The 25000-nt window shown below is 55.8% G+C and overlaps 6 protein-coding genes across 6 annotated transcripts in view; 2 read left to right on the top strand and 4 right to left on the bottom strand.

The window, feature by feature from the left end:
* Positions 1–2287, bottom strand: part of PTSG_11977 (cysteinyl-tRNA synthetase) — a 5793-nt gene extending 3506 nt beyond the window's left edge. Inside the window, exons 1-7 of the mRNA XM_004995744.1 lie at positions 2121–2287; positions 1880–1968; positions 1474–1570; positions 1080–1179; positions 697–888; positions 431–510; positions 1–190 (exon numbers count right to left, since the gene is read on the bottom strand). The exon at positions 1–190 is cut by the window's left edge and continues 125 nt beyond it. Coding sequence (XP_004995801.1) covers positions 1–190; positions 431–510; positions 697–888; positions 1080–1179; positions 1474–1570; positions 1880–1968; positions 2121–2177 — 805 coding nt within the window. The 5' untranslated portion in view covers positions 2178–2287. The remainder of the gene's footprint in view (positions 191–430; positions 511–696; positions 889–1079; positions 1180–1473; positions 1571–1879; positions 1969–2120) is intronic.
* Positions 2288–2891: 604 nt separating this feature from the next.
* Positions 2892–15808, bottom strand: PTSG_03216 (uncharacterized protein; the record flags this gene model as incomplete). Its single annotated transcript, XM_004995743.1, has 34 exons — positions 15421–15808; positions 15147–15220; positions 14815–14952; positions 14304–14445; positions 14076–14125; positions 13714–13834; positions 13431–13492; positions 12997–13210; positions 12711–12836; positions 12325–12436; positions 12026–12122; positions 11749–11801; positions 11268–11486; positions 10928–11087; positions 10567–10692; positions 10255–10356; positions 9951–10013; positions 9764–9835; positions 9511–9624; positions 9194–9326; positions 8877–8948; positions 8441–8622; positions 8163–8272; positions 7802–7935; positions 7062–7593; positions 6792–6869; positions 6612–6669; positions 6142–6386; positions 5748–5901; positions 4904–5473; positions 4227–4545; positions 3811–3946; positions 3458–3528; positions 2892–3229 (listed from the first exon to the last, which is right to left on the bottom strand). Exons 1-34 carry the CDS (start codon positions 15503–15505, stop codon positions 2892–2894), a joined length of 5262 nt encoding a protein of 1753 aa, XP_004995800.1. The 5' UTR covers positions 15506–15808.
* A 163-nt stretch (positions 15809–15971) lies between these two features.
* PTSG_03215 (uncharacterized protein) lies at positions 15972–19350 on the top strand. The gene is made up of 6 exons (XM_004995742.1): positions 15972–16203; positions 16364–16433; positions 16563–16615; positions 16809–16893; positions 17097–17160; positions 17442–19350. The coding sequence occupies exons 1-6, from the start codon at positions 16111–16113 to the stop codon at positions 19156–19158; spliced, it is 2082 nt and encodes a 693-aa protein (XP_004995799.1). The 5' UTR covers positions 15972–16110; the 3' UTR covers positions 19159–19350.
* Positions 19351–19422: 72 nt separating this feature from the next.
* On the bottom strand, positions 19423–22056 carry PTSG_03214 (CMGC/CDK/CDC2 protein kinase). The gene is made up of 6 exons (XM_004995741.1): positions 21885–22056; positions 21231–21448; positions 20633–20918; positions 20213–20437; positions 19933–20013; positions 19423–19754 (listed from the first exon to the last, which is right to left on the bottom strand). Exons 2-6 carry the CDS (start codon positions 21422–21424, stop codon positions 19671–19673), a joined length of 870 nt encoding a protein of 289 aa, XP_004995798.1. The 5' UTR covers positions 21425–21448; positions 21885–22056; the 3' UTR covers positions 19423–19670.
* Positions 22057–22080: 24 nt separating this feature from the next.
* Positions 22081–24499, bottom strand: PTSG_03213 (CMGC/CDK/CDC2 protein kinase). Its single transcript, XM_004995740.1, has 5 exons — positions 24113–24499; positions 23522–23810; positions 22927–23151; positions 22612–22692; positions 22081–22423 (listed from the first exon to the last, which is right to left on the bottom strand). The coding sequence occupies exons 1-5, from the start codon at positions 24325–24327 to the stop codon at positions 22175–22177; spliced, it is 1059 nt and encodes a 352-aa protein (XP_004995797.1). The 5' UTR covers positions 24328–24499; the 3' UTR covers positions 22081–22174.
* Positions 24500–24550: 51 nt separating this feature from the next.
* The window catches only part of PTSG_03212 (uncharacterized protein), a 1591-nt gene continuing 1141 nt past the window's right edge, over positions 24551–25000 (top strand). The window contains exon 1 of the mRNA XM_004995739.1: positions 24551–25000. This exon is cut by the window's right edge and continues 185 nt beyond it. Within this exon, the coding sequence (XP_004995796.1) occupies positions 24718–25000 (283 nt within the window). The 5' untranslated portion in view covers positions 24551–24717.

The raw sequence follows: 25000 nt of genomic DNA, 5'->3' as shown, positions 1-25000 counted from the left end.
TGGCGTTGGCAGCGGCCTCAGGGAGCAGTTTCGGGTAGTTGTGCTCGCTGCTGCCGCGGAAGGCGGCGACATCAAAGTACACGCTGCCGTTTGCCTCGTAGCCGTATCCGTTGTCGATGATGCGCTGCACAAACGCGGCAATCTCAGGCACGCACTCCGTCACCCGCTTGAGCACGTCTGGTGCCTCAACCTGCCACCACGCACGCAACATGGCGTTTTGCGTCGCGTGTGTGTTTGTGTGTGTGTGTGTGTGTGTGTGTGTGTGTGTGTGTGTGTGTGTGTGCGTGCGTGCAGTCGTGTGAGTGTATGTCAGGGTGTGCGCTTGTGTGAGGGTGCACATGTGTACGTGTTTGTGTGTGCGTGTTTCACCATTTCATCATCGCTTCCAGCATGACAAAAGGCGAGCAGCGCAACCGATTCCATGACGTACGTTGAGGGCGTTCATGTCGCGGTGGAACTCGGCCTCCCACTTGCGGGACACGGAGGAGAAGATGGAGTGGTCCGACACGGCTGACAGTCGAAAGGAAAGCGGCAACGTAAGGTGGTGACGTGGTGAAGTGGTGAAGTGGTGAGTGGATGGCGAACAAGCTGCAGTGTATACGCTTAGTTGGTTGAGACACACACGCACACAAATAAAACACACAAATACACACAAACACACACACACTCCATTCCCCCTTGGCCATTGAGCATTACTTGAGCCCTTGCGCTTGTCGAGGATGGCGGAGAGCGGGTCCTTTGCGGCAGTGCACAGGGCGACAAGGTCCTCGCGTGCTGGCGACTCTGGCAGCGCGACAGTGGCGGCCTGCACGGCGTCCTTGGCCTTGCCATACATCTTCTTCTTCTCGGGCTCCTCCTCGGGGTCGGCAATCTTCACGTCGAGGCGCTCTGGTTGGGGCGGGAGCACGTGGCCGAAAGGGTGTGAGAGGAGAGAGGGAGGGGTGAGCGGTGGTGAGCAGATGGAAGCACGCGCGGCAAACAGACGTGCACATTGGCAGGGAGGCAGGGACACAGGGAAGCAGATGCGAGGGCAAAACCAGGCCGAGAGAATAGGCATGTATGTGCAGACATGCGCTCACCAAGGGCTTCCTTGATGTCCTGGAGCACGGTGTCGCGGTCGAGCGTCTCCTGAGCAATGTACTGCTCAAACAGGTGGTTCTGGCGAGCACGCAGGATGATCTGCAAGGCAAAAAACGAGGCGAGCGAAATGTGTGAGTGTGCGTGTGAGTGTGAGTGTGAGTGTGTGTGAGTGAGTGAGTGTGTGTGAGTGAGTGAGTGTGTGTGAGTGTGTGTGTGTGTGTGTGTGTGTGTGTGTGTGTGTGTGTGTGTGTGTGTGTGTGTGTGTGTGTGTGTGTGTGTGTGTGTGTGTGTGTGGTCGGGGGTGGAGCGAGGACAGAGCAAGAAGAGATACGTGTAGGTTTGGATGCATGGTTCGCGTGCATGCTCTGTTTCTTCATTGCTCCTCGCTCATACCTTGTCATCGAGATCGGTGATGTTCATCACATACTCGCAGTCGTACTTGAAGTAGTCGCGGAGGACGCGGCGCATGATGTCGAACGTGATGTACGCACTGTGGTGACGCAGGACGGCGAGTCATTTGTGTACAGCGAGCACGGCAAAGGTATGTTTGTGGAAGGGGGGCCGAGAATCAGAATGAACGACGGTTCAGGAGGTACAGCAGAGCAGCGTGTGCGTGTGCAGAGCAAGCGTATGCAGAGTGTGCATGTGCACAGCAAGCGTGCGCGTAGTGTGCGTGTGCAGAGCGTGCACGCGTGTACAAAGAGAGTTGTCACACATCAACAAGCACACACACATGCACACACACAAACATGCACACACATACACATGCACACACATACACACACATACAGAGACACACCGTGCGTGCCCCATGTGCGAGGCGTCGTAAACCGTGGGACCGCAGCCATACCACGTGACACGGTTCCTCTCCCGCGGCACAAACACCTCCTGTGTGGGCCAAGCCAGTCAGTGCGTGATGGTTGAACCAGTGGTGGTTGGATCAGCACTGCTCCACTGCACACACCTCCACACATCTCACGACTCGCACGTTCACTTGCGCTCCTCTCCCTTTCCTCCACACGCACCACTCACTCCGTTACCTTCTGGCGGGTGTACGAGTTGAACAGCTGCAGCTGCGGCACGCCCATGCTCTCCATCTTGACGTTCGTCGCTCGTGGGGTGGGTTGGTTGGTTGGTGTGGTTGGAGTGGCGCTTGTTGTTACACAGAATCGTGCGTGTGTGTGTGTGATTGTCTCTTCTTTCTCCTTCTCTCAAAAACACGCGCACAATTCGTTGACAAAGACCACGAGCGAACGAGGAAGATGTTTGGTGTTGTGCGCACGGCACTGCGTGGTGCTAAGCGTGGAGTGATGAGCTCCAAGCGAGGCAACGTCGGGTACTACAAAGGTACGCGTGTGTGTATGTGTGTGTGTGTGAGTGAGCGAGTGTGTGTGTGTGTGTGTGTGAGTGAGTGAGTGAGTGAGTGAGTGAGTGAGTGAGTGAGTGAGTGGGTTTGTGTGTATGTATGTGTGTTTGTGTGTGAGTGAGTGAGTGAGTGAGTCGGTTTGTGTGTTGTGTGTGTGTGTGTGTGAGTGAGTGTGCTTGTGTGTGTATGTGTGTGAGTGAGTCTGTGTGTACACTCCCTCACTTCCGCACACACACGCACACGCACACGCGCATACTCACGCACACGCACGCACACATATACACAATCTCCCTCAATCTCACACACACACACACACACAGAGCATCGCTCATTCACTCACCAAACGACGGCCAGGCGGTGGTGAAGTTGCGCATGCCGTGTGAGAAAAGGTGGGCTTTGTCCATTGTGCAGCACCACACAATGCATCTGAACAAGTCGGTGCTGACTACGTGCCCATGCGAGCCGCAATGGCCTCGTCCTCCGTGTACAGCACAGAGAGGATGGCTGTGCCTTGAACCTCAACCTCAAACTCGCCCAGCGCCTCCACCTGGGCACGTGCGGCCACGGAGCGCGCGGACACATTGGCAACTGTCCGGTCTTCAGCGAGAACGGAATTTTCTTCCAGCACAACTTCGACGTATCCGCGCACAGCCGCCACGCGCTCCCGCAAGGTGGACTCGAGCGCCGATTCCAGTTCGTGGGATGGCGAGGCAAGCGCATACTCCACGTAGCTCGCATTCATCCACACGCGGAAGGTGTGCAGCTCAGAGCGCGCGCGGCACACTGTAGACAAGCACGGGGGAAGGGAGTAGGTGAGACAACGCAAGGCAATCCATCAGTGGCAGTGGCAGTGGCAGACAAGGGATCGCAAGCAGGAGAGGCGATAGATATGGGTGTGAGCACCGCCATGTGTGCAATCAGAAGAGTTCCAGCAGCGATCAGCGCAACTCAACAAGACACAGGACACAACGCAAATCACATTCCACAGCCATTCGCACGCGCGCTCATCACCTCTGTCTGTTGTCGCCGTTGGCGCTGCATCCTCGTATTGCGTCTCCGTGCACGTCCTCAGATCAGCGCACCTGTGGTTGGGGGTGGGGGAAGAGGAATGTGCACGGCACATAATGAGTGAGGAGTGAGCGAGTGAGCGAGCAAGTTCCGTTCGCATTCACGCACACACACACACACACACACACACACACACACACACACACACACACACACACACACACACACACACACACACGTACGTACGTACGGACACGGCACCCACAGTCTCTCTCGAACATCCTTGGCATACATCCTCCCACATTCATACACACACACACACACTCTCTCTCTCTCTCTCGTGCGGCGAAACTGACTGTCTGTCGCTGGATGATGTTGGCGCCACAAACTCAAACTGGACGGCACGGTTGCAGTCGGTCCAGTCTGCGCACACGGCATCGTCGCTCCTCGACGTGGCATACGTCCCAAACGCACACGCACTGCACACCCGGTCTGTTCGAGAGGGTGGGAGGGAGGCAGGCGAAAGGAGGATAGATGGGAATTGTGTTGTTGAGAGCGGCGATACGGGGAAGAGTGGAAGGAAGGGATGTGTGTGAGTGCGAGTGAGACAGAGACAGAGAAGGATGCTGTGTGCATCTTGAAACAAGTCAAAGGTTCGCAGATATTGCAAACACACATACCCACACACATACCCACACACACACCCACACCCACACCCACACACATACCCACACATACCCACACATACCCACACCCACAACCACAAACAGACCAGATGAAGGTGTTGGGCGGATGGCGGTGATTTCGCCATCAAAGCACGTGTGCACGGGGTTGCAGGGGAATTCCGAGTCATCGTCCTTCCACTTCCCGAGCGGGCACACTTCACACTGCGTGTCGTGTGTCGCTGTGCCGTGTGAGACGAGCTGCGTGCCTGGGCCGCACTTGCTGAAGGGCTTGCACTCAATGTCGTTTCCTGGAACTGCCTTGAACGTATGGTTGCTGCACGCAACACACACGCGATCCGAGGTCACTGTTGGTGACAGGGCCTCCTCAAACCCAACGCCGCACACGCGCGCAGACATGCAGCCAACCTAAACCCAAACACAAAGCAACAGCATCGCAACAAAAGCCTGCGATGAGCACACAACACATGCTCAGCACGTTCCCAACGCAGCGTACATCATGGTCTTGAATGCATGCACGTACCACAGCAGAGCACACTGACATCCATACGCGGAAGCAATCGCGCGCGCGCACGCACACACACACACACACACACACACACACACACACACACACACACACACACACACACACACACACACACACACACACACACACACACACACACACACAAAGCACGAACCCACTGTTCACCACACAAAACCACGGTCACATGAACGCAACTGCCCCTCCCCCTCCCCCCCCCCCAAAAAAAAAACTGCATACCTGAACAATCCTGTTCTGGTAAGACTCTGGTTCGCAAGTCGTGCACGGCGTGCGAGGGTCGGCGTCTTCCTCGCTTGTGCCAAGACGGCACTGCTCACACCGCCCATACTGCTGCTCGTCACTGTACGTGCCAACAGCGCACGCCTCGCATGGTGTGCTCGGGTCCAGGTCGTGGTCAGCGAAGCCGCGTGGGCACGCACGACACACGCGGTCGGATGTGGGCGTGAGCGGACTCACCAGCTCCGTCCCCAGCTCGCATTCCGTTGCCTGCAAGCACACGCGGTCGCTTGTTGCCGTAGGTTCTGCGGTCTCGTACTCCTCGCCTTGCTTGCAGGCAGTGATGTTGGTGCACAGGCGATCAAGCACGCTGTTGGGCTCCCGTGCATCGTACTGCCAAGGTTGGCACGTGCTGCGAGGTGCGCACACGGTGTCACTTGTCTCCGTGCATGGCTGCAGATGATACTGCTCGTCCAGTGCACACGAGGAGCACACCTTGCACACGGTGTCATTGAACGTTGTGCATGCGCGGGACGCAAAGTGACCCGACGGACACGAACTACACCCCTCACACTGAGGAGGTCAGGCAGTGCAAGTGTGTGTGTGTGCGAGAGAGAGAGAGAGAGAGAGAGAGAGAGAGAGAGAGAGAGAGAGAGAGAGAGAGAGAGAGAGAGAGAGAGAGAGGAAGCATACGAGTGAGGAAGAGCGTGAGGAAAGTTGCGTGTGTGATGGGTTGGAGCAAGAGGGAAATCATGGAATTGAGTGTGAGGACAGGAGAGGGAACACCTGAACATGCCAGCACATGAACCTACACATCAACACACACACATGCACGCATACACAATACCTGTGTGTTTGTGGTGCGGTTGCATGGGGCAATTTGAATGTGCTGCTCCGGGCACTGACGGCACTGCTCGCACTGCGTGTCGGATGTTGCTGTTGCGGGCAGAAACTCAAAGTAGCCCTCTGCACACGTGGAGATGGCGCTGCACTCCCGGTCACTGCGTCGCAGCACGAATGAAAAGAGAGTAGCGCAGCAGAGACAGATGTAAAGACCACGAGGGTGTCGTGAGCATCCCCGACCACAAAATGCAAGGAAGCGCACAAAGTGCAAAGCGCAAACACCCGTTGACTTGGAATACAAGCGTCAGCTCAACCACTGCCACCACGAGAACAACGACAACAATGACACATGGGCACGCAGGTGCAAGACAACCGCTCACAGGCAAACAACCACGTACGAGCTCGGAGTGGGGTTGCGTGATTGGTATTCCCCTTCCTCGCATGGCGGGCGGACAAGGAGACACGGGTCCTGGTTGGAGGCGCTCGACTTGAACTTGCCAGACTCACACGTCATGCACTGGCGGTCAGACGACCTTGTTGGCGCAACGGTCATGTACTTTCCGGGGCCACAGGCCGTTGTGGTGATGCATGGCGCCTGTCCAGCGAGCGCCTTGAAGGTCACGCCCAGCTGACATTGTTGGCACTGTCGTGGCGTGTGTGTGCGTGCGTGCGTGCGTGTGTGTGCGTGTGTGCGTGTGTGCGTGTATGTGTGCGTGCGTGCGTGTGTGTGTGTGTGTGTTGAGCGAGTTGATTCAGCACATGCAGCGGATTGTGGTGAGTAAGCACACCCCGGCACACAAAGGAATGGACAGGAGAAGCCAGCAGATGGAACAAGCTGGATGGCAAGATGAAAAGCATGAAGGCGCACCTCTCGATCTGTGGACAGCGTTGGTGCTGTTTTCTGCTCCTTTCCAGGTGGGCAAGAGCTAATGATGATGGCGAGCATGACGAGCAGCAGACAGCAACGGGTGAGTCCTACGTACTCAAATTGTCAACATCAACAACGTCATATTGCACCACCACCATCACTGCTTTAGGTGCAGCTCACCTGACAAGCTGGCAGTCACCTTCACCCACACCGGCCTTGAACGTCTCGCCGAGCACGCACTGCTGGCACACCCGGTCCCTGTGAACACAAAAGCACGAGGTGTGCGTGTTGCTGATATTCAACACACGAATCCACTCGCATTCGACATGGCAGTGTGCAAAGTACACAGCAAATAATAGCTGCCACAGCACAGCACAACATGTGCAACCACGACAGCATTCACACACACACGCACACACACACACAACACAACACAACACAACAACGCACGTGGAGAGGGTTGGGGCTTCAGTTTCCTCAAACCCGGGGTTGCACTCTGACACGACGAGACACGGCGTGGTGGCGTTGTCGTGCGGCTGGTAGGTGGTGCCCAACTGGCACAGCGAACACACGCGGTCACTAGAGGACGTTGGCGCAGTTGTTTCGCCCCTGCCAGCCTCGCACACGTGCCACTCGTGGCACAGGCCCTGGCCCACCGTGGCAGAGAACGTGCCGCTTGGGCAGGGGACGCAGACACGATCTGATGTGAGGGTTGGTGGTGTGTCTTCGTGATAGCCGGCTGGGCACACCGTCACGTCACGGCAGGGCTCCGCGGTGGTGTTGGTGTCGCTGAAGGTGACGCCCAAATCGCACGAAGCGCACTGGCGATCGTTCACGGTGGAGGCAGAGCCTGGCACGGCCTGTGTTCCTGGTGGACAGCTGGACCATGGGTTGCATTCGGTCTGCCCATGAAGGTTCTGGAACGTTCCACTCGGACACGTTTCACAATGGGTGCTAGCGTTTCTGTCCAAATCCGCTTTGCCTGGTCATCAGCACAGTGTGTGTGTGTGTGTTTGTTTGTTTGTTTGTGTGTGTGAGTGGTTTACGAGAGAATGTATGGAGCGAGCAATCATACACGTGTACGTTGTTGCAGCCCCTCCGCGTGCTCGTCTTAATTGTGAGATGGGAACACGGTAAGCAAACCGCAAACAGACAGGCTCAGATGCATGAAACGAGAGGTGCGTACGCACCAGGAACGCATTCAAACTGCGAGCATTCTCCGAAAGATCCAGCAAGCACGTGCGTGCCAGTGGGGCAGCCAACACACGGTGTCAGTGGATCGCTGTCGTGATCAATCGTCCCAGCAGGGCACATGCGGCATTCCCTGTGTGCCCGTGTGTGCGTGTGTGTGTGTGTGTGTGTGTGTGTGCGTGCGCGTGTATGTGTGTGTGTGTTGTCGACGAGCCATGTACATGCGTGAGACACAAAGAACGAAGTTGGTAGAATCTTAGGTGTGGTCATGCACCGACAGGAGATGGCACACCCTTGCTTGCAGGCACACACACGCACACGCACACATACATACACACATGGTGGTGAGCAGCGCCGCACCTGTCAGTTGTGGACGAAGGATCCTGTGTCTGCTCATAACCAGCAGAACACGACGGGCTGATGTCTTCGCACATGCGGTCGCCTGTCGCTGTGGGAGCAACAGCCTCGTACTGTGGACATGTTGAAGGTGGCAGAGCAAAGCATGAATGAATAACAGATGAATGAATAACAGAAGGGAAAGCGAGTCCACAACGCACATACACACAAACACGTACACGTACACGCACGCACCCAGATGCGCCAACGCACATACACATAGCATGTGTAAATTCCTGTACCTGCACGTTTGGCGTGCACACCGTGAAGTTGGTGCAGACACGGTTTGTCGTGACGGTGGGGGGCTGATACTCAAACTGTGTTTCCGTGCACGGGGTTGTGTCCGCGCACACGCGGTTTCGACTGTCCTTGCATGGGCTGATCTCGTACTGGCCCGACCCACAGGTGTCACACGCGCCGCACACTGTCATGGCCAATGCAAGCAGGTAACAACAGCAACAACGACGACGGGTGGAGTGCTGGCCGTGAGCTTTCAGTGAAAAAGGGACGAGAGACATCCCGAACTAGATGCCGCGTTGCGTATATGCTGCAGAACAACACATACAGCAAATACTCAAACATGCACAAGCATGCATGTGTAAACTACGTACGCGCACACGCACACATATTCACGCATGTGTGCATGTGCACAGATACAGGCACGTGGCGCATGCGCACCTCCGTCTGTGGAGTTGGAGCAGCGCACAACAAGGTATTCTTCGGGCGGACACGTCTTGCACTCCAGGCACACTGCAAACCCGAGGCGAGGACATGCGTGTGAGGTACAAGCAGTAAGGCAAGAGGAAACACGGTGCGACGCTGGCGAGTCTGAAGTACAAGTGACGGCGTGATGTGCACAGTTCAGTTCAGCACAACCCCCCCCCCAACTCCTCGCCTTTGGTTCTGCGCATTTGTTTCCATGTTTCCATGTTTCCATGTCTACACACACGCCCCCCCCCCCCAGTTGACAACGACACAAGCAACAAGGCGCGCACCTGTATCTGAAGTGTCGGTGCAGGGCATGGTTTCCTCATGGGTTGGCGGGCACACGCTACAGTCCGCACACACGCGATCGCGCGTCTCTGTGGGCGCCTCAAGCTCAAATTCATCGGCACCGCACACCGTCAACTGCAGAGGGACGACACGTGCGATGCGCGTGACAGTCGGGTTCAGCGACACACGCAACACACGAAATCGTAAGAAATGGAGAAATGGCCCAAAACCAAAACTAACGCAACCTCCAAAGCAAAACAACCCATCAAACGAGCTTGACAGAGCAAGCAAAGCTTCGCCAGGTCACACTGCGGCGTACATCTGTGCATTTCCTGTTGGTGCTGGCGTCTGGGCTGACGCTCTCGTACTGGTCAGCGTTGCACTCTGTCCACACGGAGCACGCTTCCGGCCCGATTGTCGCTTTGTACGTGCCCTGAATAAGAGGAACAACAAACAAATAGATGAGACCAACACCAGAGAGAGGATGGGCCCAACAAGCACGCAAACAAGCCGGGCAACTACGCAAGGACATGTGCATGCATGCACGCAAGCAAATCAAGCGATGCTGATACCAGTTCGCAGAGCGTGCATTCGCGTGCGGACGTGGGCGTGATTGCCTTCGTTTCATATTTGCCAATGGAGCACTGCAGCAAGACAAAAAAAAAACCCCCCCGAGTCGATGAATAAGAGTGTGATGAACAATTCGTCAAAGAACAAGCCATCCCATTGCCTGCAGGCACAGGAAAAAGGGCAGCTCACCTGCGGTGATACGCGGCAGGGGAAGTTGCCTGCTGTTTCCTTGTATGATCCGCTTGGGCATGGCTGTTGTATGACACGCAGCACAGGGAGTTGATAAGGCATTTGCGAGACGTGAAGTTAAAAGGGGGGTTGCTCATAGCAGGCGCACAGGCTGTCAGAGCCAGCACACAAACTCCAACACTCGCACACAGAAAAGACACCAACACTCGCACGCACGCACGCACGCACTCGCACACACTCGCACACGCACACACACACTCGCACACGCACACACACACACACGCACACGCACTCGCACACACACCTCGCATTGGCGGTCTGAGGAGATGGTTGGCGCAGTATTCTCCTGGGTGCCTGCATCGCACGTGGTCACATTGTTGCAACGTGTGGAGCTACCAGCCTCCACCTGCATTCATTGTGGTTGTTGTGCGAAGGACAGTGCCAGTGAGTCAGGGATGAACCAGCAAGCAGTAACAGGCAGCGCGCGCACAAACGCAGAAACACACAAGCACACAAGCACACAAGCACACAAGCACGCACCACGCAATGGGTGACGCCTTGGCTCAACGCGTAAGCAGTGCGGAGAGGTATCATGTGTTTGCGTTGAATGCCATACCTTGAAGGTTTCGCCGAGAACGCAGTTGACGCACGACCGATCGCTGGCTGGCGTCGGCGGCACCGCCTCCTCCTGACCAGAGCCACACGTCGTCACAGACTTGCACGAGAGCGCATTCGTTTCGTTCTGCAGCAAAGCAGTGATGAAGGCATGAGTGTACATGCGTAGGATGAGTGGGGAGGGGTGTTCATGCAAGAACAGGTGTGAATGGCAGATGCACACGCGATTGTCAATTCACCCATCCAAACACGTGCACGTCACCCAGGCTGGTTCGTGTAGGCTCGCTTTCGAATGCAACCGTGCCAACAGCCCACCACTCGCGCCAAAGCAACTGCGTACCCGTCGTGAATGCTGCGCATACCTGATACCGCAGAACACCGTCGCATGCCTGGCAGACCCTGTCGGAGCTGGATGTGGGCAGCAGGGTGACAAAGGAGCCTGCGTGGCACGTGGTGAAGGGGATGCACTCTTCTTCGTCTGGCTGACTCTGGTACTTGCCGCTCTGGCACGCCGCACACATCCTGCACACACACGCACATGCACACACACACATGCACACGTCAGAGGATGTGTAGTTTGGATGGGGGAAGACAAGTGGGCACGGTGATGGATGAAAACTACACTGGCAGGTCCGCAGAAACAGCGAGCAGCGCTCGCGGGTTGCAACAAAGGCCAAACTTGGTTTCAGTTCGAAAACCCACCGGTCAGAGGAGAGTGTGGGGTCGGCTGTCTCGTAAGTACCGGGATCACAGCGCGAGATGTCGATGCATCCGTCCCCATCGGGCGCCTCATATGTGTTCACGCCATCGCAGGTGCTGCAGACGCGATCAGAGGATGGCGTTGGGGCCACAACCTCCGCCTCGCCAGTCGGGCACTGTTTGTGCGATGTGCACGACTCCGCATTCACCGTGTCAGAGTACCTGAGTACCGGATAGGGAGGCAAACGTGTGTGCGGTTTGAGGCGTGAATGAGGAGTGTGTTTACTTGATTTGTGCGTGAGGGAGAAAAGGGAGGGGCGTGTGTGTGTGTGTGTGTGTGTGTGTGTGTGTGTGTGTGTGTGTGTGTGTGTGTGTGTGTGTGTGTGTGCGCGCGCGCGTGTGCATGTGTGTGTGTGTGTGTGTGTCTGCTTTGAGGTTCCGTGCGCGGTGGAGCAGAAACCAAGCAGGTAGCAGCACAGCTTACGTTCCACTTCCACATGGAATGCACTGACGGTCACTTGAGCTCGTTGGCGCAACCTGATGCCATGCACACACACACACACATGCACATGCACGCAAGCACAGGTACAAATGGTGAGGCGCGTATTGACGACAGAACGCATGTGAAGCGATATGTAAGAGCATACAACGCCAGTCGTGGACCGACAGCAAGGAAACCAAAACACGCACACCAACAACAACATCGCCAAGACAACAAGATGAAGCAACAACAGTACAAGCACGCGCACGCACGCACACACCGATTCCTCGTTGCCGGGCACGCAGTTGGTCCAAGCAGTGCACTCGTCCTGGTTGAGCGAATCTGCAAACGTGCCTGTGGTGCACGGCGCACAGACCCTGATACATGCAAGACCACAGAGCACGAGCGAAAAGGCATAAAGCGTTTGCGATGGTGTGCAAGTGAGCGTGGTGTTCGCCGACTGTCACGCGCTTCTTACTCTTTGTTGGTGCTTCCGCTGCTATTCCATCTCACTGCCGAAGCAACGACGTCGAATGTGGAAGGAACAAAGGGCAGCAGTCAGCGCCAAAGAACACGCACCTGTCCGTTGTTTCTGTGGCAGGCGTGAGAATCTGGTAGCCAACACCGCAGTCGCTGAGAGGTGTGCAGATGCCGCGATAGTTCCTGTATTCCGTATTGTAGTCGCAAGGCGCTGCAGCAGAATAAAAAGGAAAAATGTGTGTGGGGGGGGGGGTTGATTGGGTAGGGTTGTTGTCGCGCGTGGTGTTGAGCCAGCAACAAGGTCTCTTACCCGCGACACACACGCGACAAAGGCGAGGGTGTGGGGACAGACGAAAGAAGAGCACACACATACACACACACACACGCACGCACACACACACACACACACGCACGCACACACACACACACACACACACACACACACACACACACAAAGACACGAGCGAAAGAAGTCTGCAGCATACCTGCGAGCGAGGATGCGAGTGGGGAGCTCTTGCATTCCGGGATGAGGCCATCAAACCGCAGCGTCGTGCCGTCGTTGTAAAACTGACCGCGCAAGCTCACCTGGCTGTATCTCTTCACGTCATCACCTGAAACCAAGGAACCAGTGCCACGGTGCGTGAGTGTGAGGGTTGTTCGAGTCGGTGTGTGTGTGCAGGTGCGGGGCTTCCGTTTTCATCCAGCATGAGGCCATGATGCAGCGCAGTGCTGGTTCACGGCACAGCATGAAACTGTGCTGGCTGAGCTCACCATTGTTTGGGTTGATCACCCAGCCTGATTCCCTATCAAGGTATACGCAGCCTGTGTCGTTGTTGAAGAACGATGACCGGAGTTTCCATCCGCCAATGTGGCCGGACACTGTTGTGTAGATGGACGCCGTCACCTGCCCGTCCTCCCACCGGAGATCCGTGAGGGTGAATGGCTCCGGGTCGCCGCTCGTGCAGTCCAAGCTGCCCTCAAACACCTGTAGTAGCCGCATGAATGCGCGTGAATGCGTGTGAATGCGTGGAGAGAACACAAAACGTGACAGTAGGTATGCATAGAGTGCCTGTGTGATTGGAGGTGCATGAACCAAGGCGAGAGAAGGAAGAGCTGTGGAACCGTGCCCACGTCCGTTGCATGTGTGGCGGAGGAGGATGAGGGTACATGCGGTGAAGAAGGCATTGAGGCGTGTCGGTACGCACCCAGTCGTCACGGATATCGGCGAGGTTGATGCCGGGCTGACTGCACGCGGGTTGCGCTTCATCTGGGTGGGGTTGAAGGTTGGGCGTCCAGGCACAACACGTGAGCCCAAAGCAGAAGTGACACAAGCACCGCACAGTAGAATGAACACGCCCGACACTCACGGGCAGCACGTGGCACGCATCACGGCCGTCACATTCGCATCACGCATCACATCGCACAGCCACCCGAATGCGCGCACACACAACACAACACCACACAGCACAACACAACACTCAAACGTACTGCAAACGCATTCTTCGCAGGACTCTTGAAAGAGGCGGATGAAGCGCCCATACAAGATGTGTCCGCTCTGGCATCCAAACACATCACATGTCGCCTGCGCGCTGAGGCATCGGCAGTAGCCCTGGTTGGTGGTGGCAAGTGGTGTGTAAAGTTGGTTTGCAGGAGCAACACATTGTAAAAACGAAATGCCACATTCGTAAATTGCACTCGGGAGGAGTGTTCCAGACAGTCATCACCGTGTTGCACAAACATGTTCAGACAGCAGACGCGGCGCAAGGGTTCAAAGGCGGTGTTGTAACGATCAAGTGTGTATGGTTGTGTGTGTGTGTGTCACGTGCAGAAGGTGAATTGGTTTTGCTTACAATACTGTCTGGCCAGGCGTTTGAGTATGTCGTGTTGCAGTCGATGTCAACTGTTTGGGGGTGTGTGTGTGTTTGGGGGAGGTGTCAATGAGCAAGTCACACCAGCGGTGAGGAATCGTGAGCTTGATTGGGCGAGGCGAAGACTCATGTGAGCCCCACAGCCAGATTCATAGACGCAGCATCAGGCACGACGGAGGATACAAGTGTTGCAAGGCGAGTGCGACTAACGGCATTGGCAGTTGGTGCACGTGGGCGGGAAGTCGTCGAACCAAGCCAAGGGCTCATCCCCAGTCGACGTGATGTAGCGTCGACATCGGCCACCCTTGCAGCCTTGGTTCGGCTCACACTCGCACCGCGAGCAGTCGGCCGACTGAAGCGAGCAAGCGCACGCGGTGGTGCAGTTGCGTGTGCATGATGGGGAATGTGTGTGTGTGAAAGTGAGCGCGTATGAGTATTGTGTGTGTGTGTGTGTGTGTGTGTGTGTGTGTGTGTGTGTGTGTGTGTGTGTGTGTGTGTACGCGCAACGTACGATTGTTCCAGAGCCGCAGGATGCCTGGCAGACGCATTCCGTGTCGCTGTCTGCTGAGACAAATGGGGAAGAGCAGCCGCACCGGTATCCCATCGGGGCTGTGTGTGTGTGTGTGTGTGTGTGTGTGTGTGTGTGTGGCCGATGGGCAGGACGTCGGGAGGGAGAAGAACACAAGCGCGCAGGCGAAGCAATTGTGTTCATGCAACGTACGATTGTTCCAGAGGCGCAGGATGCCTGGCAGACGCATTCTGTGTCGCTGTCTGCTGAGACAAATGGGGAAGAGCAGCCGCACCGGTATCCCATCGGGGCCGTGGCATCCTCGATGCATGTGTTTGACGTAAACTCGTACTTTGACAGAGGGAGAGAGCGAGAGATTATGTGTGTGTGTGTATGTGCGTGTGTGTGTGGTGTATGAACATGAGGATGTGAGCGTGCGAGTGTGAAAGCGTAAGGGGTGCAAGCGAGCGGGCGAGCGAGTGACGGCGGCTTGCCAACATGTTTGATGCAGTGTCCATTTGGGGTTTGTGGGTGTGCAGACATACATCAGCACAGCAGGAGTGTGCGCACGGCGAATCAGGGCTGTAGTTTGCTCCACACTCGCTGTTGAAGGCATCCACTGGTGTTGAGGACGTCGACCAGGGGGTCGGAAGAAAGGAGTGGGATTGGAAGGGGATCGCAGCGCAACACGCAATGATGTATTGTGGGTGAACAGCAGAAAGAAATGCGTGCGTGTGTGCACGCCAAAGCAGGAGCGAACACACACACACACACACGCACACACACACACACACACGCACACACGCGCGCGGCTGTTACCTTGGCTTGGAGTTGTGGCGAGCAACAAGAGTGAGAGTAGGAGGAAATCCAAGGCCCAACACCATTGACGTGGTGGTGGTGCCATGATGCTGGTTGTCAGAGCCAGCGGAGAAGTGGCGTTTGTGGGGTGTTTGTTTGCGTGTTCGTTTGTTTGTTTGGATGGATGGAAGCAGCAGCAGCAGCAGCCACCGCTCAGACACACACGCACACGCACACACAACAAAGCGGTGCGTTGGTTGGTTATTGGTGTTGTTATGGGGGCTTTGATGATGAAGGAGCTCGCTTTTGGTGTGGTTGTTGATGTGAGATGCGTGGGTGGTTGTGGGTGGCGCAACACGTAAGGACGACACACACCAAGCAAGCCAACGGTCGCAAGAAGGCAACGACGAGAAAAACACAAGGACTGCTGGTCTGTCAGGCGGTTGGAAAGCGAGTTTGCTGGTGAGTTTTGCTGTGTTGTGTGCCTGCAGGCATTTGGTGCACTTCCACAGGGCAAAACATTCATTTGCAAATTGCAGGACGCAAAGGATTGGGTCTAATTTATTGTGCAACAAGTCGTGCCACCACTACACGTGGGAAGCACAACAACAACAACGAGAACAGGAACAGCAAGGAAGCAAGGAACACAGTGTCACGGAAGCACACACCACATCACACACACACACAACCACCACCACAACACACAGCACCATGCCGCCACCGCCTCGCAACAAGCGTCGGCGTCGACCACCACCGTCCAAGAGCGGAAAGGGAAGCGGCAGCTCGTCCAGCCCTGCGACACAAGTCAGTTTTGATGAGAGAGGCGGTGTAAGTGGAGCTGACATGTGCTTGGTGGAAGAGTGAGGGTGTGAAGTCTGCTCTGTCGTGCTGGCTCAGACACCCCAGTGGTGGCGTCATGAGTGGTTCTCTTCTCACAAACGAGATTATTTCTTGTATCCATCAGGGAGGTGCGTTTGAAGAGGAACTGGACTGGTGCATTCGACAGCTGCAATGCGGATTTCGGCCCAAAGGCAGTAAGTCATGCAAAGAGGCAGCAAACGGCTCATCTGCGCACACAGGTCATGTGCGCATACACTCATTGTTTTTCTCTCTCGCTCTCTCTCACGCACACACACACACACTCGCTCACTCATTGTGCAAAGGGATGGACGCGGCCAAAGTGTTGCGGACGCTCAAGTCACCAAAGCAGAACATTGTGAGTGCCCTGCTAATTGTGGCTTTCATTACGACCGGCACACCAACCAACCAACCAACCAACCAACCAACCAACCAACCAACCAACCAACCAACCAACCAACCAGCATGGCAACTGCTCACCACGTCCCAAAACACGCGCATGCACACACGCACGCACGCACAAACACACGCACAAATACACCTGCTGATAGATCCAGAAGCGGGCAGCCATGAGCAAGGCGTTTGGGGACTACCGCGCCCTGATGAAGAGCAACGAACAACCAAAGCATGCTGCAGGTCAGTGCGCCCCGAGTGCTGCAGCTGTGCCTTGTGTTTGCGCGAGTGCACACGCAAACGGGTGCGCATGTACGCGAGCCAGCGCCCTCGTGCGTCGTCGCGTTCGCTATTACAACGCTGCACATAAGCTCCACCCACCTGTCCATTCTCACCTGTAGCTCATCTGCCACCTTGATATCCACACCTGCTTGCCTGGCCCACAGCACGTGATGTGCAAATCAAGAAGGTCACAACACGTGCCGGCACATCCAACGAAGGCTTCTTCAGGTGAGGCCAGAAGTTGCTTCACACAACCACGCCCACCCACACACATACACACATCCCACACCCACAGACACCCACCACCCCCCCCCACACACACGCACACACACAACCACACACACACACACACACACACACACACACACACACACACACACACACACACACACACTCACATATTTTTACCCACGTCAGATTACGTGGCTCTGTCTGCAATGAATGCATCAGACTCACTCGAGTGTGCTGTGCCACCGCCATGTGCTTCCCCGTTTCAATGCTAATGACAGGCTTTGTCGCGCCAAGCGGGAGGCTCGACTGCGCCAACAACAACAACAGCAACAGCAAGGGCAGCAGCCAGCAGGCGCGCACGAGCAGACCGCAGAGGCTACTTCAAGCCAGACCCACTGCACACGTGCAGAGGGCACTGATGACAGCAATTACGTCGTTGGTGTTGCAAGTGGCGGTGAGAGCGACAAGGGGGACAGCGTGGATGCCACCAATGCGCATGCAACAACAACCCCTGGTGCCACGTCAACAACAACGACGACGACGACAACGACAGCGACAACGACGCGTGCGACTGCTGCACCCGCGCCAACAGCTGGATTTGCCTTCAACTTTGCGCCGTCACCAGCATCCACAATACCGCCTCCAGCCACAAAGGAGAAGCAAGGGCACGGAAGCCGGGACAAGCAGAGCAAGCAGCAGCAGAAGCAGCAGCAGCAACAAGAGAAGATGATGGCAGCATCACCACCACGTGCTGACGGAAGTTGTCGTGCGAGAGCAAGCAGCGCGAACGCGCCATCAGAACCACGGATCACATCACCTCATGTTGGCTCGCGCATGGAAGAGAAAGGCGCAGCGGAGACGAGTGGGCGTGCAAAGACAGCTCATGCGGCAGACACACCGACGATGAAGCAGCGTGTCACAGGCAGTCAGCCGGAAGGCAGGGGTGCTGGCACGGCTACTGGTGAAGCTGACAAGCAGCCACAGCCCACCCCACCAGTGCAACAACAACGACAACAGCAACAACAACAGCAGCAGCAGCAACAGCAACAACAACGGCAGCAGCAGCAGCAGCAGCGGTCACGCGCAGAGAGACACAAGAACAACAAGAAGAAATCCCGTCGCCGACAGAAGAAGACGAAGCGGGAAGCGCACCAGGCGAAACACAAGCAACAACAAGAGCGACAACAAGAGCTACAACAACATCATCATCATCATCAGCAGCAGCAGCAGCGGCAGCAGCCCGGTGTACCAGCCGATGTTCGTGAACGGCATGAAGAGGTCGATGGCCCATTGGAAGCGGATGAGATTCAAGGGTTCTTTCTCCGGCGCGCGAGCCGCAAACCGACACCATCCCATACAATGGCATCATCGGCGTCATCATCTTCACCGTTGTCATACACAGCACGGACGACAACGGGTGTAGCGCCACCACCGCTTGCTCGCCGCACGTTTGGGTTTTCGACATTTGCGTCCCTGAAGCAACTTGAGGCGAAGGCACGCGAGAACGGGGCAGATGCGAACCAGGGCAGCACCAGCAGCAAGGACGCGGCGACAGGGAGGAAGCAAAGCGGCAGGCAAGGTAGTGGTAGGAAGAAGAAGAACAACAACAACAACACAAAACAGAAGAACAAGCCGAAGCAGGCGAACAGCAACAGCAGCAACAACAACAACAGCAGCAGCGGCAGCAGTAGTAATGCCGTTGCTGCCACCACCACCACCACCACCACCAGCAGCAGCGCTTCTACACATGTCAACAAACCTGGACGGGGCTCTGTGTCGACGTTCAGCTTCAACTTCGGTGGCAGCGGCCAGGATGGCAGGCAGGACGTGCCCGCCAAACCTGAAACTGCAGATGGTGATGGGAAGGACAAGGCAACACAGGACATGGGTGAGGAGGATGGTGACTCACAACAAGATGATGGTGTGAGCGCGATTGCTGCTGGCATTGCGACGTTCAGCTTCAACTTTGCTCCTCCCGCAGCAGCAAAGAAGTGATGCGGCTGTCACTGTGACTGTGACTGCCACGCGTTTGTGCATATTCGTGCACTCACGTGAATCGGCTTGTACTTTTTTGGTTGTATGCATCCGCGATTGTGCGAGCAAGGTTGTGATTTGTGGCTTGTGGTTTGTGGTGTGTGTGTGAAAATGTGAGAGTGTGTGAAAGTGTGAAAGTGTGAAAGTGTGAAAGTGTGGCTTGTGTGAACGCTGTCATTGCGCGATCCAACGTCATGGCTGTGCCCGTGCATAGCTTTCATCGTGTGTTGATGATTGGATCGAGTTTACTTGTGTTATGGCCATGTGGCTTTCTGAGATAGGAAGGAAGAAAACAATAGCATTGGCTTCTACGTCGCGTCAACGTCACGGCAAAGTGATTTCATGTCAAAACCATTCACACTGCACACGTCAAGCCTGAACAGAACAATGACCACGATGCACGTTTGCGTTCGTGCATTGGTGGTTGCCTGCAGGCACTGAAGCTGTGGCGCCGCTGCGAAGAACAGCAGCTCTCAGGCGTTGTAGGCGGCAAAGTACGGGTGACGCAGGGCGCGGGTGGCTGAGATGCGGGCCGACGGGGCGTAGCGCAGCATTTGCTGTTGGGGTAAACCAGGGAGGCGGCGTGTAGAAGGGAGGCGAGTGAGATTACAGTGGGACGATGTGGCACACAACACAAAATACACACACATACAACACAAAATACACACAACATTGCACACACACACACACATACACACACACACACAACGTGTCGTCACGCGTTGGAGGGCGCACCTCGAGGAGATCGAGGCCAGTTGGGTCGAGGCCGGGGACGAGCTTGGCCAGATCCTGGCGCTTCCACTGCGGGAACGTTGTCTGCAGAGCGCGCAGTGATTGGGTTTGCGTATCGTGTGAGTATGTTGGGAGGAAGGGATGAGGTACAGAGGGGACGGGAATGAGCTCAAACCGATACGCGGTCGCAAGTATATACACACACATTCATACACACATACATACATACATACATACATACACACACACACACACTCACACACATAATGGGCAACCACCCCACCTTGAAGTCTGGGAGCTCGGAGACGCCAGGCCAGACGTGCTCGTTCGGGGTGCCGAGGTAGCGGAAGATGCGGAACAGCTCGTCAATCTCAGAATCGCCCGGGAAGAGCGGGCGGGTGGTCACCATCTCCGCAAAGATGCAGCCAATGGACCAGATGTCGACAGGGCACGCGTACTGGCGCGCACCGAGCAGAATCTCGGGGGCGCGGTACCACAGTGTCACCACCTGTTGCGTTGTCATGGCGCCAATGGTGGCAGAGATAAAACGATAAGGGACATGAAGAACACTTGACGCAGACACAAAAACGATCAGGACACACACACACACACACACACACACACACACACACACACACACACACACACACATATATATCAACTGCAACGCTCCACCGCGCCACCATCCTCAGAGAAAGCGCACCTCATGGGTGTAGGCGCGGACGGGAATGCCAAAGGCGCGGGCGAGGCCAAAGTCGGCAATCTTGATGTTGCCATCGCTGTCGATGAGCAAGTTCTGGGGCTTGAGGTCGCGGTGGAGGATGCGGTGGGTGTGGCAAAACTCAATGCCCTTGAGGAGCTGGAAGAGGTACGAGCGCACGAGGTCTGGGGCGAGCTGACGGGAAACCTCCATGTGCTTCTTCAGGTCGCAGTCGAGGAACTCAAACACGAGGTGGAGGTCGTGCTCAGAGTGGATCACCTCAATCAGCCTGACACGAGACGAAGGGAGGATGTGATGGGGAGATGAGTGGATGGATTAGGAGAAGGGAAGAAAAAGACACACACACACACACACACACACACACACACACACATCTTCCCTCTTTTCCGCTTTCCCCCATTTCCTCGCCTTCCTTTCTTCCTCCTTCTTTCATTTCCTCCTTCGGAAAGACAAAGACGATCATGAAGGAGGAGGGGGCATAGTGCAAGGAAGAAGGCAAAGCGGCACAGAACTCAAATGACGAGGGAAACAAAGAGTGGTGGTGGTGCTCGCGACACGCGAGTGGCGTCATTCCGCTAACCTGACGACGTTGCGGTGGTTGAGCTCCTTGAGAAGGGAAATCTCACGGATGGCAGTGGAAGGGACGCCCTCCTCCTCTGTCTCCAGCTTGATCTTCTTCAGGGCGACAAGCTCGCCGGATGTGATGAGCTTGGCCTTGTACACGGTACCGTAGGTACCCTCGCCAATCTTCTCAATCTTCTCATAGCGGTCCATGACTGCTGGTGGTTGTGGATGTGTCTGTTCTTGTGTTGGCATTGTGTTTGAGTTGTGTACGTCGTGTTTGCGTCGTGTTTGCATTGGCGTGGATTGGTTAGATGCACACACAAGGACAGAGGGGCAGAGAGAGGGAGCGAGAGTGTGTGTGTGTGTGAGTGAGCGAGAGAGAGCACAGAAATAGAGGGGCAGGGCAAGCAGGTCAACACATGGGGAGCGCGGCTGAGTCTGTCGCCATGTAAGACGAACGAGAATGTGTGTGCACAGTTGCCGCACCGTGTTCCCCCCTCACCGCCTGCCTCCGCTCCAACATGACCGTTGGATGGCGGGCGCGCTATGGCGCTAACCAACACCTTTGCTTCCTCGCTCCTTCTCTGCTTGATCTCTCCTCTCCCAGCTCCCCACTCGCTTCCCAAGCTACCCTCGTCCACAACAGTGCCGCCTCTGCTCATCAGCTCACCTGTAGCTGTCGATGGAACGAGGGTGCTGGCTGGCTGGCTGGCTGACTTGGTGCGGGGGTGTGCGGAGAAAGAAGTGCGGTCGGTCAGTGCCTTTGTGGTGTGTGCGGAGTTCGTTGAGAGTGTTGTGGTTGGCGGTTGCGCTGTTTAAGCCGTGCGCGGGAGACGATGAAGTTGTCGAATAAAAAAATTATTTATTCGCCCGCCAATTTTGAAAATTCGCGTTGGCACAACAGAAACAAGAGGACAATTAGTGCAAGATATCAGACGAAAATCGCGTTGCCCGCAAACTTCAGTTGTTCGCTGCTGCCGTTGTTGTCGCAGTGGACGACGGTGAGGTTGTGGCAGTGCTGTCCGCTTCTTCCTCTTGTTGCTGCTGTTGTTGTTGTTGTTGTTGTTGTTGTTGTTGTTGTTGTTGTTGTTGTTGTTGTTGTTGTTCTGCAGCAGAGGCAGCAAAGTCGTGTTCGGGCCCTTGGAAGAACGGGTGTTTGAGTGCCTGGTTGGCGGGGATGCGGGACGCAGGCAAATACACCAACATGTGCTGCAACAAAAAAGGAAAAGAAGTCGGACAAGACGATGTGTGGGTGTGTGTGTGTGCGAGTGCGGGGCGGGAAGAAGAAGCGTTGAGTGGAATGGGCAATGCACCAGATGCTTGCAGCGCTAGACATTTCGCACACACATACACACGTATGCACACCCACATGTACGTCAACGCACACACGTGCTCACCTGCAGCAAAGCCATGCTGACAGGGTCCATTTGTGGTACGATCGGCGCAAGGTCGATGGCCGGAAAGCGCGGGAAGTTTGCCTGCGCTCATGTGTGCATGTGTGCGCGTGAGTGTGCATGTGTGTGTGTGTGGAGTGTATATGCGTGCGTGAGTGTGCATGTGCGTGAGTGTGCATGTGTGTGTGAGTGTGTATGTGGACGAGCATGCTTGAGGAAGTTGACACCTTGTCCAACAACAGGTAGTGCAAACAATACGACCATCTCACACTCAGACTCACACACACGCGCAAGTGCACACGCACACACACATCGCACCCTAAAGTCTGGGAGGTTGGAGACGCCTGGCCATGTCTTCTCTGTGGGTGTGCCGAGATAGCGGAAGATGCGCATAATCTGGTCCACCTCTGAGTCGCCCGGGAAGAGCGGTTTTGAGGACGCCATTTCCGCAAAGATGCAGCCCACAGCCCACATGTCGACAGGGCAAGCGTACTGCTTTGATCCCAGCAGGATCTCGGGGGCACGGTACCACAGCGTCACCACCTGAGAGCAGGAGTGAGTGGCACCAGCACCAGCACCAGTAGCATGACAGCGTGACAGCGTGAGCGCATGGCTGCACAGCAAAGCCTTCGTTGCGAATGTGCCCGCGAGCGGCATAACAACATTGCCTTTACCACACGTTCACATGCGGGCACACACGCCACGCATACGCACACGCACGCACACGTGCACGCACACAAATAAACACACAGGCACACACTCTGCACACACACACACACACAAATATACACAGGCACACACTCTGCACACACACACAAATATGCACACAGGCACACACTCTGCACACACCCATACACGCGCACATACACAAACACACATGCACACATTCGCACGCAAGCATAAATTCACGCACCTCGTGTGTGTAGGCACGCACTGGAATGCCAAACGCGCGCGCAAGGCCAAAGTCTGCCAGCTTCAGTGCGCCCGTGCGGTGGTTGATGAGCAGGTTCTCTGGCTTGAGGTCGCGGTGAAGGATGCGGTGGATATGACAGTACTCCAGACCGAGAAGCAGCTGCCGCAGGAACGACTGGTACATGGGGCGCTCCAGGACTTTGACGCGGTGCATGAACTTGCGCAGGTCCTCGTACACATATTCCAGGATCAAGTGCAGCTCCGAGGACGAAGGGATCACATCCAACAGCCTTGTAAAGGAGGGGAGACAAGGAGGGGGGGGGGACGAAATCAGGCGGAAGGAAGAAGACAAGACGTGGCATGACATCGATCAGTGGCAGGGACCATGGAGCTGTGCGTGCTTGCCGCATCCACGTGCATCAGTATGCATACGTGTGTGCACAGGTATGTTCGCTTGCGCGTGCGTGTACATGTGCACAGGCGCAAGTATACACGTATGTAGACTGTACACACATCGTCAAACTACATCACTATACACATCACCACACACATCACCGCACACAGGCATCACCACACATCACAATACACTCACTGGACAATGTTGGGATGGTCGAGTTCGCGAAGAAGAGCAATTTCCCGCAGGGCAGACGCTGGGACCCCAAACTCTTCCTGGTCGTTGAGCTTGATCTTCTTGAGCGCCACCACTGCCATGGTCGTCTTGTCAATGGCCTTGTACACACTGCCATATGTTCCCTCGCCCAGCTTCTCCGTCTTCTCAAACCGGTCCATCGTGTAGCCACCCTCCATCTTGTGTGTGTGTGTGTGTAAATGTGTGTATTCGCCTCTTGCTGTTGCCTTGCCTTATCCGCCTTGCCTTGTCCTTGCCTTTTGGTCCTGTCGTGCGTCGAGTGGCGGTGTTGGCTGGCTGATGATGAAGATGATGATGGTGTCAGGTTTGTGTTCTTCGTCTTCATCAGCGGTGTTGGCGGTTTTTGAGCGCTGCGCGCCAAAACCACGCGACTGAATTCAGGCGTTGACCACGAAGCAGCGAAACGACAAGAAGAAGAGAGACAGCAACCACTCAACAACAGCACTCGCACCGCTGTCACCGTTCGCACCGGCACCTGTGCCTTCACGTCTCACGTCACACAACCCACTTAACCCCGCCCCCCCCCCTTCCCTCAACCAGGAGCAGCCATGGGGGACCGCGTGACGCAGCTGCAAGAGCTGCTGCAAGCGCTGATGGAGCATTATCGAAACGCAGTTGGGGTGTTGCACATGCAGGCCGGCGAAGCAGCCATGGAGCCGGCGCCATCGTCAGCGAAGAAGCAGCCGCAGAAGCAGCCGCAGAAGCAGCAGAACAACGGGGAGGAAGGAGCAGTGGCGAGTGCGAGACAGCAGGTGCAACAGACAGTGGACGTGACAAAGCACGCGATCTTGCAAACCGTCAAGGACATTAACCTGTTCTGTGACCATTTGC

The sequence above is a fragment of the Salpingoeca rosetta genome (genome assembly GCF_000188695.1).
Source record: "Salpingoeca rosetta unplaced genomic scaffold supercont1.7, whole genome shotgun sequence".
NCBI lineage: Eukaryota > Choanoflagellata > Craspedida > Salpingoecidae > Salpingoeca > Salpingoeca rosetta.
This window is presented reverse-complemented; position numbering and strand designations above follow the sequence as displayed.

Bases quoted from the DNA above. Each gene is read 5' to 3' on its own strand.
- PTSG_03215 (XM_004995742.1), top strand. From the start codon at position 16,111: ATGCCGCCACCGCCTCGCAACAAGCGTCGGCGTCGACCACCACCGTCC. The intron at 16,204-16,363 runs GTCAGTTTTGAT...TGTATCCATCAG, and splicing joins CGTCCAGCCCTGCGACACAA to GGAGGTGCGTTTGAAGAGGA. The intron at 16,434-16,562 runs GTAAGTCATGCA...CATTGTGCAAAG, and splicing joins CGGATTTCGGCCCAAAGGCA to GGATGGACGCGGCCAAAGTG.
- PTSG_03214 (XM_004995741.1), bottom strand. From the start codon at position 21,424: ATGGACCGCTATGAGAAGATTGAGAAGATTGGCGAGGGTACCTACGGT. The intron at 20,919-21,230 runs GTTAGCGGAATG...GTCTCGTGTCAG, and splicing joins AACCACCGCAACGTCGTCAG to GCTGATTGAGGTGATCCACT. The intron at 20,014-20,212 runs GTGGGGTGGTTG...CGCGCTCTGCAG, and splicing joins CCGAGCTCCCAGACTTCAAG to ACAACGTTCCCGCAGTGGAA.
- PTSG_03213 (XM_004995740.1), bottom strand. From the start codon at position 24,327: ATGGAGGGTGGCTACACGATGGACCGGTTTGAGAAGACGGAGAAGCTG. The intron at 23,811-24,112 runs GTGAGTGTATTG...CTCCTTTACAAG, and splicing joins GACCATCCCAACATTGTCCA to GCTGTTGGATGTGATCCCTT. The intron at 23,152-23,521 runs GTGCGTGAATTT...TCCTGCTCTCAG, and splicing joins TGCGTGCCTACACACACGAG to GTGGTGACGCTGTGGTACCG.